General features: G+C 39.0%; 1 protein-coding gene across 7 annotated transcripts in view; it reads right to left on the bottom strand.

Moving 5' to 3' along the window:
- The window catches only part of HHAT (hedgehog acyltransferase), a 348767-nt gene that overhangs the window by 236890 nt on the left and 88793 nt on the right, over window positions 1–23084 (bottom strand). For all 7 annotated transcript variants that reach the window (XR_004433737.1, XM_033196750.1, XM_033196753.1 and 4 more), the window contains one exon: window positions 17957–18128. Coding sequence is in view for 6 of the 7 variants with exons in the window: in XM_033196750.1 (XP_033052641.1) it covers window positions 17957–18128 (172 nt within the window). In the remaining variant the exon portion in view is untranslated. The remainder of the gene's footprint in view (window positions 1–17956; window positions 18129–23084) is intronic.

Below are 23084 nucleotides of genomic sequence, written 5' to 3'. Positions count from 1 at the left end.
CTTGTGAATCTGCTTTCCAAATTCACCAGTGTGTCTGCCAGTTTCACCATCCATGGGCGTAATGACTGTCTTAGTCACTGTCATGTTATCAGACTTAACATCACTTTTGTCTAATGACCTCACTTTGTAGCAAATGAAGTCAGACATTGGGCTATGGGATTCACTAGTCTTATCCCATCATTCGAAAGCAGTTAGCCTTACAGAATAGTCTGTCAAAGGTTCCCATACACATCATCATGTGACATTGAGATTCTATCCCACAGGATATAGAATGTGCTCTGAGCCAGCAAACTCCATATGGTGCTCTTACCCATCACCTAAATATGTAGAGTCAGTATTCAAAGAGGGGAAGAAGGAGTGGCACCTCTCACTATTGCACCTCTTAACCTACTCCTAAGAAATCCTCTTCCCATCCATGCAACTCTGTGATGTGCTTGGTTAGAGGTCTTACCACACAGCAAAGAAGTGCTTCCACCAGGGAACAAAACAATGATTATATCAAATCAAAACCTACTATCACCCAGCCATTTGGGGTTCCTCCTGGAACTAGGAGAACAAGTGAAAGAGGAGTTATAGTACAAGCTGGGAGGCTTAACCTTTACTGTCAAAGGGAAATTGAGTTACTCCTACACAATGGAGGCAGGAGGAGTATAAAGGAAACTTAGGGGATTTTGTGGGGTATCACCTAGTATTGCCATGTCTACTGGTTAGTTAATGGAAGACAACAGCAGGACTTGCAATGGCTTAGACCTGTGAAGAATCAAACTTTGGATCACATCAGAGTTAAGAAACCCAACAGCAGAAGTACTAACTGAAGGCAAAAAAGAACACAGAATGAAGGGGAAAGTCACAAACCCCCTGATCAGGCACAGAAATTGCTCTATTCCCATCAAAATGCCAATGACATTCTTCACAGAAATAGAAAAAACAAACCTAAAATTCATATGGAACTGCAGAAGACCCCAAATCGTCAAAGCAACCCTGAGCAAAAAGAATGAAGCTGAAGGCATCACACTATCTGACTTCAAAATATACTGCAAAGCTATAGAAACCAAATCAAGCATGGTAATGGCATTTTAAAAAAGATGTACAGATAATGTAATAGAATAGAGAACCCAGATATAAATCCATGCATACACAGTGAACTCATTTTCAGCAAAGGTGCCAAGAACATAAAATAGGCAAAGGGTACTCTCTTCAATAAATGGTGCTGGGAAAACTGGATAACCACATGCAGAAGAACCAAATTAGACCTCTCTCACCATATACAAAAAATTAATTCAAACCACACTAAAGACTTACATCCAAGACCTGAAACTATGAAACAGCTAGAAGAAAACATTGGGAAAATACTCCAGGACACTGGTCTGGGCAAAGATTCTAGGCGAGGCCTCAAAACCACAGGCAACAAAAGGAAAAAATAGACAAGTGGATTACATCAAGCTAAAAAGTTTCTGCACAGCAAAAGAAATAATCAACAAAGTGAAGAGACATCCCATAGAATGGGAGAAAATACTTACAGATCATCTACCTGACAAAAGATTAATAACCAGAATATACAAGGAACTCAAACAGCTCGACACCAAAAAAAAAAAAGAATCCAATTTAAAAATGGGCAGAAGACCTAAAAGACATTTCTCAAAAAATGACATATAAATGGTCAACAAACATATGAAAAAGTGCACAACATAACTAATCATTAGAGAAATGCAAATCAAAGCCACAATGAGATAATGTCTCACCCCAGTTAGGATGGCTTTTATCAAAAAAAAAAAAAACAGATGCTGCTGAAGATGTAAAGAAAGGGGAAACCTCATACGCTGTTGGTGGAAATGTAAATTACTACAGCCTCTATGAAAAACAATATAAAAACTTCCCCAAAAAACAAAAATAGAACCACCACATGATCCAGCAATTCCACTACTGGGTATACACCCCACAGAAAGGAAATCAACATGTCAAAGCAGTATCTGTACTCCCCATGTTTATTGCAGCATTATTCACAATAACCAAAATATGAAATCAACCTAAATGTCCATTAATGAATGGAGTTAAAAAATTGAAATATATACACAGTGGAATATTATTCAGCCATAAAAAAGAAATTCTGTCATTTGTAGAACATGAATGGAACTGGAGGTCATATGTTAAGTGAAATAAGCAAAGCACAAAAAGATAAACATTGCATGTTTTCACTCACATGTCAGAGATATAAAAGTGAATCTCGTTAAGACAGAGTAGATTGGTGGTTTACCAGAGGCTGGGAAGGGTAAGCAGAAGAGGAGGATGAAGAGAGGTTGATTAATGGGTACACATATACACTTAGAAGAGAGAAGACCTGCTGTTCAATAGATCAATAGGGTAACTATAGTTAACATTAATTGATTGTACATTTCAAAACAGCGAGAAAATAATTCAAAAGTTCCAGCATTTAAAAAGAGATCCCAATTACTCTGGTTATATGAATGTATCAAATTATCACATGTACCCCCAAAATATGTACATTATATATCAAAAGTTAAAAAGTTTTCTTAATGAAAAACATAAAAATTCACTCTAAACCATTACCTGTACTTTCTTATTTGCTGTATAATGCATTTACATGTAAATTTTAACTAATATTTCTATCTCTTTCCCCTTCTATTTAATATGAAGTGTGTCAATGGTAGCTAACTCTACAATTGAGCCCACAATTGTAGGATATTAACATTATGACCGAATTCTAGGAGATGTGAACATTCCCTTGAGCCGACTGAGAGTCTGGACTTGAATAGTTACTTAGGGAAAGAGGTGTGTATGTTTTCAGCTCTATAAGAGATAGTGTGTGTCTTCCTCGAGGTGTTCAGTCTGTGGTACACCACTTGAGAACTATATCTAATAACATTTCCTTGCTTAAACATAAACCTTGTTTGAACTCGGCAGACATGGATAGGAGCTGCTCAGTATCCTCTTCCTGAATATTCCTGCATATTAAAAGAATTCAGCCTCCCACTGGCCTTCAGAAAGCTATAATCACTATCACATTTCCCACTAGTTTCTGATTGCTTTTAGTTGTTGAAAGCAGAAACACTGAAAGTTTCCCCCAAACTACTTCTATTTTCTCATATCTGATTATTCTTCAACCCTGGTCTATATTCCCAAAAAATGAACAGTGGCAACCATGACCATAGTCAACCACGACTCATTTGCCAAAACTGAAACAGACTATCTTCAGTCCCCTTACTTGGCCTCTCTTCAACTTCTGATAAATTGTGCACCTCCTTCTTTTTTAAACCTTCGCAAGACACTTGTTTCCTTCCTCATTAATTAATATTCCTTCTGATTCATTGATGGCCCTCTTTTTCTATCCATCTGTCAAATATTAGTGTTCTCTAAAGTTCTATCCTTCCAGTAAGATACGTCTAATGCAGGTGCTGGGCCAGCCGCAGCGGGGGCAGAGGTAACCCCATGTAGACCGGTACAACGCTGGTGTGGAAAACATCCACAGCCCAATGCCCTGCCCAGGCAGTGCTCAGGGAGCAGATCTTCCTGGAGCCTGGCCTCCACCTGAGAGGCTGATTACAGCAGCTCTAACCCTCACTAGAAACTGAAGGAGAAGGTTTAAATTAATAATCATCATCAACATCACCCTGAAGAGAGAGAAAAATAAATGGGAAGAAAATTTTACTTTGATATCTCCAGGAGAGGATTAAGGGAAATGAAAGAAAAACAAATGTTGCCCTGTTGCCATGGTGCTCCCAATGTCCTCTCAATCACAGTGAGTAGCAACGGAGCCCTGACAGACAAGCAGCCACCACTGTTTTTTTCCATCCCTGCCAGGGGAGGATTGAACACCTTCCACGGAGTACGTGAATCTCTCTCCTTTGATTAACCACATCAATCCCATGAGAAACAACCTCTATTTATATTCTCTATTTCTGTTAACTTTGCAGCGATCCCTTTTTGGAATAATAACGTAAGATGTATGATTTCCCTTTGCTGCCTTATGCAAAATCTTGCATCAGTCACTCATCTGGATATCTGGCTGCTCACACTAACACCAATCTGATGTCATTTGCCAGGCAGAGTCCCTGTGAAATTTTACTTCACCTGAACCTGCACGTGAAGTACTCATTAAGCACCTGTGTTGTGAGTGCTGCAGGAGAAAGACCCCAGAGGCAGTGGTATAGGCACGTCTCTAAAGCAGCTCTCACTCAGCTTGGGGTGTTCAGAGGGGGTCATTCCTGGACAGGGTAGAATGTTACCCAGTCCTGAGATCCTTAGAGATGAAGGATATGTTGTATGTCTTCTTCCATGTAAGACAAAGAGGCATCTTTTACTCTGTCTGTGCTGCTGCCTCACACTTAACTACAACTTTTGGATGGAAAAAAGGGCCATCGTGGAAGGAGAGCCCTACCATTGAGAGGTTAAAAGTGATAGAATAAAAAAATTACTGTATCTCTGTATTAGTTCAGAAGGAAATCAGAGGCTGCAACCAGGGCCCAAAGCCCACATGCCTTCTGCACACCTTATAACCCCCTTATGCTTATTTTATCTTTCTGAACATCCCAAGAAGGATTAGCCCCAAAACCTTGAAGCTGAAGATGCCCACATGCTGGAAAGAAAGGGAGTGTTTGCCATGCTATACTCCACACCATGGCAGCCTGGAGAGATGGAGACCCTGAGGAGTGGCCTGGAGATGGCAGGTCCACCAGAAGGAAAAAAGATGCAGTCAGGACCCACTGGGCTGTGTGACAGCAAGGCCATCTGAGACTACGTGGCAGGGAAACAGAACATACTAGGCATCATCATTTAACACAACCAAAGCAGCATATTAGCTTCTGCCTCTATTTTTTCACCTTTGATTTATTTTGTAACCCTGGTCTTTAGTCCCCCAAACTGAACAGTGTCAACCATGACCTCCCATTTGCCAAAATGAAAGACTCTCTTAAATCCCCTCTTAGTCTCTTTTCAACCTCTGATAAATTGAGCTTTCTTCTTGCAACCTTCACAAAACCATTGGCTTCCTCCTTTGTTTATTAAAATTCCTTCTCATTAGTTCTTGACTCCTCTTTTTCAGCCACCTCTTAAATTTTAGCATTCCCTAAAGTTCCATACTTGGCCCTCCTTTATTCTCATTCTACACTTTTTTCAAGGAAGTTCTTTCACTCTTGTGGCCTCAGTTATCACATGTGTGCAACAGTTCCCACGTACCTGTCTCCGTTGCCAATCCCACTCCTGAGCTCCAGTTGCATCTAACTATATAGTTGTCCTCTGGATCCCTGGGGAATTGGTTCCCAGAACCCCTACAGATACCAAAATCCATGGATGTTCACTTTTCAGTGACACTTCTGAGAATGAAAGGAACTATTATAATGATGTCAGGACAACAGATATAAAATAGGACTACAAAATGGGATATTTGGTCACTCTACAAATCATAAGCCTCAAATTAATTATTTTAAGAGTGGAATAAAACAATTATAAAATTTAAATCTTCTATTTTCTTGGCTGCCTATTACACTACTTTTCAAATTTTCCGAGTTGAAACACTACACTGCAACTTTGTATTCAGAAGTAGTTGCCCTAATACAAAGTACTGGCTGCCTCCCAAACAACTCTCTTCCCCCAGTCCTTGCCATTGGAAAGGGAATTTCATTCCAGTGTCCAACCTCTTCCCCATAGTAACCTGAAAGAAATTCCTGATTACAACTAATCATGGGATGATTACAATATGGGCATATGACCCAGATGATGCAGTTACGGCTACAAGGTACATAAAGGGGGAAGCTGCTGGAGATGCTTCTTGGGAGATTTCTTCCTTCTTAAAAAGAGGTATAGGGGAATTTCCATTTCTGGCAATATAACAGACTGTCCCATCTTGAAAATCATGCCAATGGAGAACACCTAAGAAATGCTAACTGAAATATGTAAAAGCATCATCTTTTTAAAATATATGCTGGAGCTATTTGGAAAAGTCCTTGGAGACCAAATATATACATATAAAGCAAGAGTCGAAAAATGGGCGAGTAGTGGTGCTTGCCTTTACCTTGGTAGAACCTGCCAGGCTGCAAGGATCTAGGCTTTGTTTTCCACAAGCCACATGTGGGGACAGGTGGCAGTCCTGGGAGCCCATACACATAGGAGGTCAGGGTGAGAGCCCACATAAATCCAGATTTCCAAAGCCCCAAATTCCCATTACTGGTGTGTCCCCTCAAAACCCCAAGCCAGAAATGTAAGTGGCACCACGTTGGTAATAACTCCAAGCACCTGGCAGAAATAAACCTAAATACTCTCTGGATGAATGTATTCCAAACACAGACACCAAAGAATTCCCAAGGACAAAGCAGCAATTAACATGGGCTCACAATCAAACATCCCAAAATATGGGTGAGAACTGACAGAAGTAAAATGGATAATTAGACTAACAAAGATTGCAGATGTAGAATTACCAGCTATAGAATATAAGATAAACATATTTATCATGTTTGAAAATATAAGTAAACTTGAAAGAATATGCAAGGAAAAGAAACTATAAGACCTCACAGATACAAAAAGGCATCAAAAAGAACTTATAAAACTAAAAAATAGGACTGATAAAAAGACATATTCAAATTTAGAAGAATTTAACCAAATATCAAATCAGTAATATGAACACACATTAAAAAGCATTATTTCAAATGGCTTTTGAACACAGAGCACTCAGTATCTACCTCGACTCTAAGAGAAAAAAGAACTGAAATGATTCTTAAATGTCATTCAGTGATTTTTAGTCAAAATGTTGAGTATTATAATTTTGAAACTACTCATAGTGTCACCACAAATAATATGCTCATGTAGTTAGAAACTATGATCTTCATTAATAAAGAGAAAAGGCACAAGTATAAAATCAAAGTTGCTAAGAAAACACATAGTAATGTTAAATCTGAATTTAAAATCTCAGTATGAACTCACATTTTACAAAACTCATGTTTTTGTAAAAACATATTCCCCAGTCTACTCACTGGAAATTTTCAGGCCTCCAAACAATAGCACCCCTATAGTAATGGACAGACTCGGATCTCAGCTCCCAAATATAATCCCCCAACTAAAAGGAACCAAGGCTCCTTTGAAGATTTGGCTGATTCCAATACAGGGCTAAGGAAAATATAAGGTGAGCATGGGGGTATCTTTCAGTTCCAGAAACTAAGGAAACACTCAGAGTCAAATAAAGGCTCGTCAAGAGAACACAGAAGCCAGCCTGACCAAATTTGGGACAATTTTAGCATCCAAAAGGAAAATTACTACATCGAATTGTAAAATAGAAAATTATTTGACACTACTATTGAAGGAGAATATTTCACTGAACTCCTTATTCTATAAAATGAAGTTTAAAGAGGAACGATTACACATTTGCCCTGGCTTTTTACGAGAAACTGTAGTCAGCTCCAGTTTATGATGGAAAAGTCTTCTTTATGGAAGAATGCCAGCTATCAAACGCAGGTATAATGATAGATTTGGAAAATCAGCATTTCAAACTCCTACTCAAAAAGCTGATTCAGGCAAGTTTCATCAAAAAATGTTAAAACTATTCACTAACACTATTTTCCAGGTTATTGGGGAACAAGATACTCAGATAGCACTGAATTAACATCCCACATGTTGCTTGCTAATTCCAAAGGGATAAATGTACCTTCAGAAGGGAGAGATGGGGCGCCACCACCATATGCAAGTGATTTAACTTAGCGATGCAAACAGAGGGGGCCACCTAACATTATACGCATCCCACAGATGCAACACGAAACACAGGACATTCTATATTAAGTTATTTTTGCAAAAAAATTGTTTTATTAAATCAAGACTCCAGAGGATCTAGATCTAAGTTTCAATTTACAGAAACAGACAGGATAGAAGAACAAATTTAAGAATAACACAATTTTAAAAAATCAAATCCAGTGTGTGGGACATTCTAAAAGACAATAGGTCTGGACTCCTCAAAAAGTCTTATCATTTTAAAACATGGTTGAACTATTCTAGATTGAAGTAGACTAATAGACATGAAACCAAATGATGTATTTGGCTGATTCTGGGTTGACAAAAATAACTTTAAAATATATTTGGAGACAACGAGGAATATGTGAAGATAGACTAGATATTAGGTATTAGAAAAGTACTATTTTCAAGTGTGATATGTAATTGTAGTTAGGTAGGAGAATGTTACTTGGGGGCAAAAATTAACAATTGTTGGATCTACACAATGGATCCATTGTGTTTGTTACATAATTCCTTCAAACATTCTAGATATTTAAAATTTCTCATAAGAATTGGGGAAAGTTTAAGTATGCCATATCACCTATGACTTCATAGGTGATATGATAGGTATTGCAGCTAAAAATAATTAACCACTTTAATTTATGAAGGTTTTTCTTTTGGCAGGGGGCACGGAGTGGAGGACAGAGTCTCACTCTGTTGCCCAGGCTGCTGGAGTGCAGTGGTGTGATCATAGCTCACTGCAGCCTTGACCTCCTGGGTTCAAGTGATTCTTCCATCTCAGCCTGAGTAGCTGGCACTACTGGTGCGCACTACCACCCTAGCTAATTTTTTAATTTTCTGTAGAGATGGGGTTTTGCCATCTTGCCCTGGCTGGTCTCAAACTCCTGGACTCAAGTCAAACACCTGTCTTAGCCTCCCAAAGAGCTGGGATTATAGGCATGAGCCACCACACCTGACCCATGAAGCTCTGACTTAACTTTTAGTTTATAAGAAACAGAAGGTATAAAGGAATATGCTATAATGACATTATGAGAAGCCAGATAGATATTTAGGACCTGAACTCAGCACTAGATCAAATGGACCTGATAGATATCTGCAGAATTTTCCACCCCAAAACAACAGAATATACATTCTTCTCATCACTACATGGCACATACTCTAAAATTGATCACATAATCAGAAAACACTCCTCAGCAAATGCAAAATAACTGAAATCATAACAGTTTCTTGGACGACAGCACTATCAAATTACAAATCAAGGCTAAGAAATTCACTCAAAACCATATAATTACATGGAAATTGAATGACCTGCTCCTGAATGACTTTTGGGCAAATGATGAAATTAAGGCAAAAATGAGCAAGTTCTTTCAAACTAACCAGAATAAAAATACAACATACCAGAGTCTCTAGGACACAGCTAAGGCAACGTTAAGAGGGAAAGTTATAGCACTAAATGACTACAACAAAAAGTTAGAAAGATCTCAAGTTAATAATCTAACATCAAAACTAAAAGAACTAAAGAACCAAGAACAAACCAATCCCAAAGCTAGCAGAAGACAAGAAATAACCAAAATCAGAGCTGCACTGAAGGGATTAGGGACTTGAAAGATCAGTGAATCCAGGAATTGGTTTTTTTAAAAAAATTAATAAATAGACCACTAGCTAGACTAATAAAGAAAAGAGAGAAGATTCAAATGAACATAATAAGAAACAAGGGGGATATTACCACTGACCCCACAGAAGTACAAACCACCATCAGAGAATATTATGAATATGTCAAACTAGAAAATCTAGAAGAAAGTTATCATTTCCAGGACACGTATACCCTCCCAAGACAGAACCAGGAAAAGAACTGAATTCCTGAACAGACCAGTAAGAAGCTCTGAAATTGAGGCAGTAATAAATAGTTTACCAACCAAAAAAAGCCCAGGACCAGATGGCTTCACAGCTGAATTCTACCAGAAAAACAAAAAAGAGCTGGTATCATTCCTACTGAAACTATTCCAAAAAATTGAGGAGGAGAGATTCCTACCTAACTCATTCTATGAGGCCAGCATCATCCTGATACCAAAACCTGGCAGAGATACAAAAAAAGAAAACTTTAGGCCAATGTCCTTGCAAACATCAATGCAAAAATCCTCAACAAAACACTGGCAAACCGAATCCACCACTGCACTAAAAAGCTTATCCACCACCATCAAGTAGGCTTTATCCCTGGGACGCAAGATTGATTCAACATATGCAAATCAATAAATGTAATTTATTACAAAAACAGAACTAAAGAAAAAAACCACATGATTATCTCGATAGATGCAGAAAAAGCTTTCAATAAAATACAACATCCATTCATGGTTAAACACTCTCAATAAACTAGGTATTAATGGAAGTAAAACTACCCCTGTTTGTAGATGACATGATCCATGTTGAGAAAACGCCATCATCTCAGCCCAAAAGCTTCATAAGCTGATAACTTCAGCAGAGCCGCAGGATACAGAATCAATGTGCAAAAATCACTCGCATACCTATACACCAACAACAGTCAAGCTGAGAGCCAAATCAGCAACAAACTACCATTTACAACTGCCACAAAAATAATAAAACACCTAGCAATGCAGCTAACTAGGGAAGTGAAAGATAGCTACAAGGATAACTACAACCCACTGCTCAAAGAAACCAGAGATGATACAAAACAAATGGGAAAACATTCCATGTTCATGGATGGGAAGAATCAATATTGTGAAAATGGCCATACTGCTCAAAGCAATTTACAGATTCAATGCTATTCTTATTAAATTACCATTGACATTCTTCACAGAGCTAGAAAAAACTATTTTAAAATTCATATGGAACCAAAGAAGAGCCCATATATCCAAGGCAGTCCTAGCAAACAGAACAAAGCTGGAGACATCATGCTACTTGACTTCAAACTACACTAAAGGGCTATAGTAACCAAAACAGCATGATACTGATACAAAAACCAACACATAGACTGATGAAACAGAACAGAGAATCCAGAAATAAGGCCACACATATACAACTATATGAACTTCAACAAACCTGGCAAAAACAAGCAATGGGGAAATAATTCCCTATTCAATAAATGGTGCTGGGATAACTGGCTAGCCATATGCAGAAGACTAAAACTGGACCCCTTCCTTATAGCGCATACAAAAATTAACCCAAGATAGATTAAAGACATAAATGTAAAACCCAAAACTATAAAAACCCTGGAAGACAATCTAGGCAATACCATTTGGGACACAGGCATGGGCAAAGACTTCATGACGAAGATGCCAAAAGCAATTGCAACAAAAGCAAAATTGACAAATGGGATCTAATTAAAGAGCTTCTGCACAGCAAAACAAACTATCAACAGAGTAAACAGACAACCTACAAAATGGGAGAAAATTTTTGCAAACTAGGCATCTGACAAAGGTCTAATATCTAGCATCTCAAAGAACTTAAGCAAATTTACAAGAAAAAAATAAACAATTTCATTAAGGAATAGGCAAAGGACATAAACAGACTTTTCAAAAGAAGACATACATGTGGCCAACAATCAGGCGTAAAAAAAAAAAGCTCAACATCACTGATCATTAAAGAAATGCAAATCAAAACCACGATGAGATCCCATCTCATACCAGTCAGAATGGCTGTTATTAAAAAGTCCAAAAATAACAGATGCTGGCCAGATTGTGGAGAAACAGGAACACTTACACACTGTTGGTAAGTGTGTAAATTAGTTCAACCATTATAGAAGACAGTGTGGCAATTCCTGAAAGACCTAAAGACAAAAATACCATTTGACCCAGCAATCCCATTACTGGGTATATACTGAGAGGAATATAAATAGTGTTATTATAAAGACACACTCATGTGTATGTTCACTGCAACACTATTCACAATAGCAAAAACATGGAATCAATCTAAATGCCCGTCAACAATGCCCAGCCTGGATAAAGAAAATGTGGTACATATACACCATGGAATACTATGCAGCCATAAAATAGAACAATATAATGTCCTTTGCAGGGACATGGTTGGAGCTGGAGGCATAGAAGGGAACAACACGCACTGGGGCCTATCACGGGGTGGCGGGTGGCAGGAGGGAGAAGATCAGGAAAAATAACTAATGGGTACTCAGCTTAATAGCAGGGTGATGAAATAATCTGTACAAAAAAAAATAAACCATGGCACAAATTTCCTATGTAATAAACCTGCACACGTACCCCTGAACTTAAAGAGTAGAAAGAAAGAAAGAAGAAAGAAAGAAAGAAAGAAAGAAAGACCTAAAAACTCTACCAAAAAAACTATTTGAATTGATAAACAAATTCAGTAAAGTTGCACGGTACAGTTAGACAAAAATCAGTATCATTTCTATACACAAACAGTGAACTAAAGAAATCAAGAAGGCAATTCCACTTCCAATAGCTACAAAAAAGTAAAATAACTAGGAGTAAATTTAACTAAGGCAGTGAAAACCTTCACAAGGAAAACTGCAAAACACTGATTAAAGAAATACAAACATTGAAGAGGATACAAACAAATGGAAAAACATCCCATGCTCATGGATTGAAAGAATATTGTTAAAATGACAATACTCAAAGCAATTTATAGATTTAATACAATTCCTATCAAAATACCAGTAACATTCTTCACAAAAATAGAAAAAAACAAAAACAAAAAACCCTAAAATTTGTGCGGAACCACAAAAGATCCTGAGTAGCCAAAGCAATTCTGAGCAAAAAGAACAAAGCTGGAGTCAGAACACTGCCAGACCTCAAAATATACTACAAACTGTAGTAACCAAAACAGTATGGTACTTGCATAGAAACAGGCACATAGATCAATATAAAAGAATAGAAAACCCAGAAATTAATCCACAATCTAAGCCAACTGATTTTTGACAAAGCTCCCAAAAACACTCATTAAGGAAAGGACAGTCTGTTCAACAACTGGTACTGAGAAAACTGGATACCCAAATGCAGAAGAATTGAACCAGACCCCCACCTCTCACCCTCAAAATGGATCAAAGCCCTACATGTAATACCTGAAGCAATAAAAAGACTAGAAGAAAGCATTGGGAGAATCTGTCAGGACATTGGTCAGGGAAAGATTTTATAAATAAGACTTCTAAAGCACAGGCAACAAAAGCAAAAATAAACAAATGGAATGTATCAAACTAAAAAGCTTTGCAAAGCAAAGGAAACAAAAGAGTGAAACGATAACTTACAGAATAGGAGAAAATATTTGTAAACTACATATCCAACAGGTGATTAATATCCAGACATCTCAACAGCAAACAGAACAATCTGATTTAAAAATGGGCTAATGATCTTAACAGATATTTTCTCAAAAGAAATGGTCAACAAATACATGAAAAGTTCGATATAACTAATCATCAGGGAAATGCAAATCAGAACCACAATGAGATATCATCTCACCCCAGAGTTAGGATGACTACTATGAAAATGCCAAAAAATAACAAATGGTGATGAAGATGCAGAGAAAAGCGAATTCTTACACATTGTTGGTGGGAATGCAAACTAGTATAGCCACTATGGGGAACAATATGGAAGTCCTTCAAAAAACTACAAATGGAACTACCATATGATCCAGCAATCCCACTACTGTGAATTTATCCAACAAAAAGAAGATCATTATATTCAAGAGACATCTGTACCCCATGTTTACTGTAGCACTATTCACAACAGCCAAGATATGTAATCAACCTAGGTGTCCAACAACAGATAAATGGATAAAGAAAATGTGGTATTTAAAGCTGGGCACAGTGGCTTGTGCCTGTAATCCCAGCACTTTGGGAGGCAGACAGACCACGTTAGGTCAGGAGTTCGAGACCAGCCTGGCTAATGTGGTGAAACCCCATCTCTACCAAAAATATAAAAATTAACCAGGTGTAGTGGCAGGCACCTTCCAGCTACTCAGGAGGCTGAGGCAAGAGAATCACTTGAAACCAAGAGGCAGAGGTTGCAGTAAGCCGAGGTCACACCACTGCACTCCAGCCTGGGCGACGGAGCGAGACTCTGTCTCAAAAAAAAAAAAGAAACAGAAAATGTGGTATTTTTACACCATGGAATACCATGCCACCATAAAAAAGAATGAAATTTTGTCATTTGAGGCAACAAAGATGGAACTGGGGGACATTCTGTTAAGTGAAATAAGCTAGAAACAAAAAGTTAACACCACATGTTCTCACTCATAGGTGGAAGCTAATAAATGTTCATACAGAAGTGAAAAAACCAAAGAGAAAATACTAGAAGCTGGAAAGGGAGGGATAGGGAGAGATTTGTTAAAAGATACAAAATTACAGTAGGTAGAAGGAATAAGTTCTAGTGTTCTATAGCACTGTAGGATGACTAGAGTTAATTATATATTACACAGTTTCAAATAGCTAGAAGGAAAATACTGAATGTTCCCAACACAAAGAAATGATAAACATTTGTGATGATGGATATGCTAATTACCCTGATCTGATCACCATATATTGTATGTATCAAAACATCACCATGTACCCCATGAGTATGTACACTTATTATTTGTCAATTTAAAAAAAATTATTTGGATGATTTATATTTTATCAGTCTATGATGCAAATGTCCATAATAACCAAAGATTTTTTTAACTTTAAAAGTTTTAGAAGAAAATGGGGAATTACCTATTTTTATTTATATTTTTGAAAAAATTAGTTTTGAAAGACCCAAAAAAGTAAAAATGATAAATAAAAATGTCTAAATGCAACTGCATTAAAATGAAGCCCGTTTATCAAAAGACAACATAGAAACATTAGAAGTCAAACCACAAACCAAAAGATGTCAATATTTGCAACTACACATATGACTTTTTTCAAATAATATAGAATAAATTTTATGAATCCATAAGAAAAAGACAGAAATCCCATAGAAAAATGGGCAAAAGTTATCAACAGTTATTCATTAGAAATGATATACCAGGCCAGGCACAGGGACTCATAGATGTAAGCTCAGGAATTTGGGAGGCTGAGGTGAGTGGATCACTTGAGGTCAGGAGTTCAAGACCAGCCTGGCCAACATGGTGAAACCCTGTCTCTACTAAAAATACAAAAATTAGCTGCGTATGGTGGTGCACGCCTGTAATCTCAGCTACTTAGAAGGCTGAGGCATAAGAATTGCTTCAACTCAGGAGGTGGAAGTTGCAGTGAGTTGAGATCACCCATACTCCAGCCTGGGTGACAGAGTGGGACTGTCTCAAAAATAAATAAGAAATGATATAATAAAGTCCTTTAAGCCTATGAAAAGATGCTCAAATTTATTAGTAACCAAGGAAAGGCAAATTAAAACCATGAGATAAAATTCACAACCACCAGATTTTCAAAATTAAAAGATATGTGAATTAATTTCTGGGTTCTCTATTTTTTTATATTGATCTACATACCTGTTTTTATGCCAGTACCATGATGTTTTGGTTACTACAGCTTTGTAGTATACTTTGAGGTGTGGCAGTGTTCTGACTCCAGCTTTGTTTTTTTTGCTCAGAATTGCTTTGGCTATTCTGGTTCTTTTCTGGTTCCACACAAATTTTAGGGTTTTTGTTTTGTTTTGTTTTGTTTCTGTGAAGAATGTCACTGATAGGGATTGCATTAAATCTATAAATTGCTTTGAGTAGTATCAAGTGTTGGTGAGAATTTCAAGCAATGGAAACTCTCATACACTGCCAAGAAGAGCATAAATTGGTTTAGCCAATTTAAAAAATAATTTATGCTATAAATCTGAACATATATACTACCCACGATACTTATTTCTAGATATAGATATATTTGAGCAATGTTTGACAAACTCTGGATAGTGACTCATCCAATTCAGGGATTTCCAACGAATAGTTTAAAATAGAATAATATGGAACAGAAAATATCAGCCAGTATACATTGCAGGTGGTTCAAGGTAAAGTATGGCTTTGTGAGAGTTTACACACACACACAGACATGCATACACTCATGCACACACCTGTAACACAAAATGTATTTCTTACTGTGGGTAATGTGCCAAAGAGTTTGAAAGTTATAGCCCTACAGGGAAAGCCTTACATGTGAGCGCCAAGAGACACAGAAATGGCATTATATGGAACAGCAAAACCCTGTAAAAAAAACTCAAATGTCCTTCTATATGTAGAATGGACAAATAACTTCTTGTATATGGATACACTGGAATGCTATATAGCAGTGAAAATAAGTGGTACCTAGTTACATGAGTGTTAACATGAATATTTCTCAAAAACATGTTAAACAAGAAAATCAAGTCATAGAACATACATACCAAGTATGAATCTATTCATATGAAGAGGTGTTAACATATGCAATTTTAAGGTTTTAACTGTGGTAAAAGTACAATGAAAAAGAAGAAACGGATAAATACAATATTCAGGTTACCTTTTCAGAGAGGGTGACAGAGGCTGATGGGATTAGGAGTACAAACTAAGGGCTTCTAAGATTCTGGTTAGTTTAAGCTGAATGGTAGACATACAAAAGGTGTGTTGGTGACATCAGAGTCACATAATTTACTACCCCTAGTGCTGAACTTAGGTATCATTGTTATATGGAATAACTTTTCCTTATTGTTTAAGCGCCATTTTGAATTGTGTCTTCCATTACTTGTAGTTTAAAAACCCTCACGCTGAGACAGTCCCTTAGTTTGTATCCCGTACAACTGGGATCTGACTTAGTATAAGCTATCATTTAATCATATTCTGTTTGTCTAATTGTATCATTAAAACCTTACAATATTAAGCAACCCCAAACTATAAAAAATTTTGTTTTGAAGAAAGAGACTATCATTAAAACAGCTTAGCATTTTTTCCATCTTAAAGGTTTCTTCCTTGGAAGCATACTGATTAAGTACGTGTGATAGCAAGAACAATCCAGATTTGTTTAGGAAGATCTATGAAATGTTAAACAGATAAGGAGGGAGTCGGGCTTGTGCTCTTGCCCTCAGCAGGAAACAGCTTGATCTGCCTGAGGATCACACAGTTATTGGAGCTACAGGCTGGAGGTCAGCACACAGGCAGAAGTCAGTCACTGCGGGAGTCCTCAAAAGGAGAGAGAATAAGGAAGTGAAGAGATTTTATTCAGAAAAGGGTGTGGGCTCTGCTGTTTTGGCCAGAGGAATAAAGAACAGTGGTTTCTCCACAGACAAATCCTATACTGGAGACTAGCCCTGCTGAGGAAATAAGATTTCCATGCCACCTCCCTGGCAGACACACAGGAAAGGGTAGATGAGAAAAGGGGATCTACAGAGGGAAATACACACACACCGTTTATTCTATCCCCCAGACATTTTACAAGGTATACCCTCAATGTGCGGGCACTTCCTAATATCCTCCTATTATTCCACAAAGCTAAGTTTCCCTGTTTTACAGATGAGGGTGCTGGAGCTCAGAGGTTAAGTAAACTGCCAAGGTTACCCATCAGTCATTGGTGAAGCTGAAACTCAAACCTACAACTGTGTGATCCTCAAACTCATTCTTTTTTGAGACAGAGTCATGCTTTGTCACCCAGGCTGGAGTGTGGTGGCATGATCTTGGCTTACTGCAAACCCCGCCTCCCAGATTCAAGTGATTCTCCTGCCTCAGTTTCTCGAGTAGCTAGGATTACAGGTGTCTCTCACTACACCTGGCTAATTTTTGTACTTTTAGTAGAGACATGATTTCACCATCTTGGCCAGGCTGGTCTCAAACTCCTGACTTCAAGTGATCTGCCCGCTTCAGCCTCCCAAAGTGCTTGGATTACAGGCATGAGCCACCACAACCAGCCTCGTATTCTTTTATACCCTATGCACAAAGAACAAGGAAGACTGTGGAACAACTCAATCTTGGAGCATTCCCTCTTAGAATGAACTCAAAGCTGCCCCCAGCAACTCCTGCTTTCTACTGATAAACGCAATGCTGGCCATCTGTGAAGATGTGGACCCAGCTAAGCTCAGTAGGATCCCATTACAGAGGAGAATGCCACCATTCTTGGTTCCCAGATTATAAGCACAGCCCTTACTTTCGTCAATCACGTCAACCACATCAACCACTTCTCACATGCATAATCTTGGCCACAAGAGGAGTAGGTTAAAAAATAATAATAAAGAGGGTTTGCTCTAGGCAGCTGCACCCCTCCTCACCCCATTCCAGCTCTACTCTGATGCTGACTATTGGGGCTCATCCCACTGTTAGTGATTCCCACAATTACCTAACGTCCAACCAGAGACAGCCTCCAGGAGGGGGATGCTGCTGTAGATGGCGTGCACGTACATCAGGTGAGCCATCAGCTCGGCCAGCCACCACCAGCAAAGAAGGCGGCCCAGCCCCAGGGCCAGGACACACAGGTTGGCCTTCAGGGATTCATGCTCCTGCTGCTGCATCTAAAGTGGAAACAAAAGAGGTCATTAGATGGTGATTGATTTCTAAAACAGTCCCCTCGATAAGATTTTTCATAAACTTCCCACAAACATTATTGCTATGCCGGCTGACAGAGGGTTGGTTTGGCTTGTCTTGGGAACACTCAACATTCTTGGGTGCAAGCATCATATCTGAGCTTGAACACTGTCTCAAAATCAGAATGGGGGATGGGGGTCAACAAGCTAGCCTAGTGCCAAGAACCAAAGCCACGTTCTGCACTGATCCCTCCACTCCAGCATCAGCCCTGGGAAAACCCAAGTGGAAGGGCAGCACACAGTGTATTTTCCCCACTGGAAATTTGGAGTTTCTTTAGGCTACAGCGCCACCCTGCCTGAATTCTTCCATCACCTACTCATGTTTGAAGCTGGTAAAAGCAGGGACCAGCCAAAAAGAGACACAGGACTGGTAGAAGAGACAGAGAAAAAGACAGGGGCTGAGAGCAAGGGAAAAGGATGTGTGGGAGTGTCATTTCACCCTAAGTTGTTTTCTAAACATGGCAGACAATATGTGCAACAAGTCTCTTGCCTAGTAGGCAGCAGAGCATAATAGTTAAGAATACAGACTTTAAAAAACATAAAATAAGGTGGGTCACGGTGGCTCACACCTGTAATCCCAGGATTTTGGGAGGCCCAGGTGGGCAGATCACCTGAGGTCAGGAGTTCGAGACCAGCCTGGCCAATATGGTGAAACCCCATCTCTACTAAAAATACAAAAATTAGTCAGGTGTGGTGTGGCACATGCCTGTAATCCCAGCTACTCAGGAGGCTGAGGCAGGAGAATTGCTTAAACCCGGGAGACAGAGGTTGCAGTGAGCTAAGATCACACCACTGCACTCTAGCCTGGGCGACACAGCGAGACTCCGTCTAAAAAACAAAACAAAGAAAGAGTAAAATAAATCACTTTGGGTAGTTTGTCATCAAAACAATATTGAGTCACTCCATAAACTCGGGCTGTTTTTCCATTTATCAGATCTTCTTTAAATTTCTTTCAGCAATGTGTGTAGTGTCCAGTGCACAAGTCTTGTACCTCTTTGATTAAAGTTGTTCCTAAATATTTTGTTCTTTTTGATGTTATTGGAAAAGGAATTTTCTTCTTTAAAAAATGGACTTTAGAGTCAGAGGATCAAGATCAAATTCTACCACAAACTACGCAGCCGTGTGATCCCGAGCAAGTGACTTCACCTTTCAGAGTCTGGGTTTCCTCAAACATAAAGTAAAAAAACATTGTTGTGATGATTAAATACGATGAAGTATGTGAAGTACTAAGTACAGTGACCGGCATACAAGAAGCCCTGGATATCTTGTATTACAGGTAGTATCTATCATTAACCACTTCCATGTGTGTCTTCCCATCCTTCCCATGTGATGTCCCAGACAACCAGCTACAGGGCAGCATTAGGAGACAGCTCAGAGCCAAACACCAAAGGCAAGAGAGGGATGTTTTGATTATTCAGATACAGATAGAAGCTACTGAGGGCATACTCAATACATGTGGACAACACAGACGAAAAATTTTAAAGCCTGGTTCTGTGGTCTCACCTCACTGCCTGTTGTTTAGAGATGCACAATAACTTAAAACACATAGACTCTAGAATTCATAAACATGCTGGAAAATGTGAAGTGAATTCAATTTCATTCAGCCTTATACCACTAAACAAATATAAATACAGAAAAACTAGAGAGAGCAGTAAGTTTTCTAGATCTCACAATGACAAGATTTTATTAGACTGAAAGCTCCCTTGAAATGCAGAGGACAGACTAATGCTAAATGTGGAAGCTGCATCTGCACACATTAGCCGGTGGAGGAAATGAGCTTGCTTTAGCATTTGACTGTCAGGGCTCATGACACAAAGGCCCATTCCGTGAGGTAGCTCCTTAGCTTCTCTCTCCTCTACCGTCAGGGTGCAGTGGGTCCCACTGCAGCCAGGAGAGTGGCAGGCACTGCCCCTAGCGGGGAAGAGAGAGCTACACAGCAGGGGATTTATTTTTATTCTATTTTCTAACACTTCCAGTGTTAGAAACTTCCAGTCTCTCAAACTGTCCTCCTGCAACAAGAAGCCAGGCTAAGAAATTTTGGTCGGCTCATTGGCATTACAATCTTCTGCACAAACAGCTTTCTCCCTTTTGCCATCTGCTTGGGTAACTATGCCCAGGAAAGCTTGTTGGCTTAACTTTTAAAATGTAAATTAGGCTGGGTATGGTGGTGGCTCACATCTATAATCCCAGTACTTTGGGAGGCGGAGGGAGGTGGATCACCTGAGGTCAGGAGTTCGAGACCAGCCTGGCTGACATGGTGAAACCCCGTCTCTATTAAAAATACAAAAATTAGCTGAATGTGGTGGAACACACCTGTAATCCCAGCTATCCAAGAGGCTGAGGCAGGAGAATCGTTTTAACTCGGGAGGCAGAGATTGCAATGAGCCTAGACTATACCACTGCACTCTACCCTGGGTGTCAGAGAGAGACTCTGTCTCAAAAAAAAAAAAAAAAAAAAAAAAAGGAAAACATTGGCAAAACTAACAGGAATTTCTCTTTTGTCTCAAAAAAAAAAAAAAGGAAAAAATTGGCAAAACGAACAGGAATTTCCCTTTTGCCTTTTGTTTACCTCAGTTCACTTCAGGAAGATATTTTATGCAGCCATACCAATCTGCATTGTTAAGAAACAACAGTAACTGCTTTGGAGAATTCATCTGGTTAGTATTGACAGGAAGCAGAACTTGAGTTCTCCAAGAAGGAAGACTGGGTATCCTTGGGTATTTGCAGACTTGTATTGATCAGACCTAACTGCAATTAAAGATGCACTAGTGACCCCAGGCGGACCCCTTTCTGGGCATAAACTGAGGATGGTTTTCACTTGAATCCTTACCCCAAGCATGCATGCTCTGAGAGACCCTACAAAGACTATGGCAGCAGATCTGTTACAAGCCAGTTAATCACTAAATCCTCAGTGTGGAAACATCTACCTGCCAGATCATTCACATTTGTGTTAATAAACAAGAAGTTAAAAGGAAATAACCCAAATGTCCAACACTAGGGTGTTGGTTAAGTGCATGTGTGTACCTCAATATTATATCATGAAAACTATTTTTATTCAATGTGCATAAAATAATCCAAGGCAGGAAAGATATACACCAAATGTCAACAGTGGTGATCTTTGGATGATGAGAGTTTAGTTATTTTTTGACAATTAAATTTTTTTTTTTAAGACACAGTTTCACTCTGTCACCCAGGCTGGAGTGCAGTGGCACAATCTCAGCTCACCCCAACCTCTGCCTCCCAGGTTCAGGCAATTCTTGTGCCTTAGCCTCCCAAGTAGCTGGGATTACAGGCACGTACCATCACCACACCTGTCTATTTTTTGTATTTGCAGTAGAGACAGGGTTTCTCCACATTGGCCAGGCTGGTCTCAAACTCCTGACCTCCAGTGATCCACCCACCTTGGCCTCCCACAGTGCTGGAATTACAGGTGTGAGCTACCGCACCCAGCCAAATTGGTTCTTTTTTAAATCACAGAAAAAGTAATGTGACCTTACAATATTGTGAATATTTGGACCCTCTCTGTTAGTGAGGCAAATGTACTCAAGACCCCTCTATTTCTTCATCCTGCTTCTCCAAATGCCTGGCATCGGAACTTCTGCCAGGAAGCCCAGCATCCTCTATGAGTGAGTATTCTTCTCCATGTTTTATGCTAGACTAATTTTTATTTCTCCTCTCCTTCTCCCTTCACTCTTAGGTTTTTTTTGTTTTGGTTTGGTTTGGTTTTTTTGTAGCTATGTACGGAGTTCTTCTTTGTTAATTCTCAACCCTTTTCCAGCTCTCCAAAGCAAATTCATTTTGACCTAATAACCACTAGCAAAAGAAGAAATGATTACAAACACACTGCTATGGTCTGCATGCTTGTGCCCCCCTAAAATTCATATGTTGAAATCCTAACCCCCAAGGAGATGGTATTAGGATGTGGGGCCTTTGAGAAGTGATTAGGTCATGAGAGTAAAGCTTTCATGATTAGGATTAGTGCTCTCATCAAGGAAACCTCAGAGAGTTAGCTAGTTCCTTCTACCATGTGAAGACAGTGAGAAGGTGTCAATCTATGAACAAGGAAGCAGGCCCTCACCAGATGCGGAATCTGCCAGCTCATTGATCATGGAATTCCCAGCCTCTAGAACTGTAAGCAATACATTTATGTTGTTTATAAGCCAACCAGTTTATAGCATTTTGTTACAGCAGCCCAAATGGACTACGGCCGAAAATCAGTACCAAGAGTGGGAGTGCTGCTGTAACAAATACCCAAAAATATGCAATTAGTTTGGAAGGGGTAATGGATAGAGGCTGGAAGAGTTTGGAGGTGCATGCTTTAAGAAGTCTGCATTGCTGTAAATGGATCTTCAACGGAAATTTTGGCAAGGGCTCAGAAGGAAAGGAGAAGAGCTGTAGAGAAAGCCTCAATATTCTTAGAGAAGAGCTAAGCAGTAGTGAACAGAATGTTGGTGGAAATATGCACAGTAAAGGCCATCTGATGATTTCTTAGACAAGAGAAATATGGTATTGAAAACTGAATGAAAAGCAATCCTGTTATGAGCCAGCAAAGAAGTTGGCTGAATTGTGTTCATATCCTAGTGTTTTGTGGAAGGCAGAATTTGTGAGTAATGAAATTGGATATTTAGCTAAAGCCATTTCTAAGCAAAGTGTTGAAGGTGCAGCTTGGCTCCTCTTGACTGTTTATAGTAAAACAGTAGAGGAGAAAAGTGATTTAAAGACAAAATTGTTAATCAAAAGGGAAGCAGAACTTAAGATCTGGAAAACTCTCAGCTTTTCCATACTATAAAGAATGAGAAAGCCTCTTCAGGAGAGAACATTGAGAATGTGGCCATACAACCACCTGATAAGGTTAGTCAGCTGTTTAAACAGAAGCCAGGACCT

This window comes from Trachypithecus francoisi, unplaced genomic scaffold (genome assembly GCF_009764315.1).
Source record: "Trachypithecus francoisi isolate TF-2019V2 unplaced genomic scaffold, Tfra_2.0 Lachesis_group5, whole genome shotgun sequence".
NCBI classification, from domain to species: domain Eukaryota; kingdom Metazoa; phylum Chordata; class Mammalia; order Primates; family Cercopithecidae; genus Trachypithecus; species Trachypithecus francoisi.
Note: the sequence above shows the minus strand (reverse complement) of the source record. Positions and strands in the feature narration are given on the sequence as shown.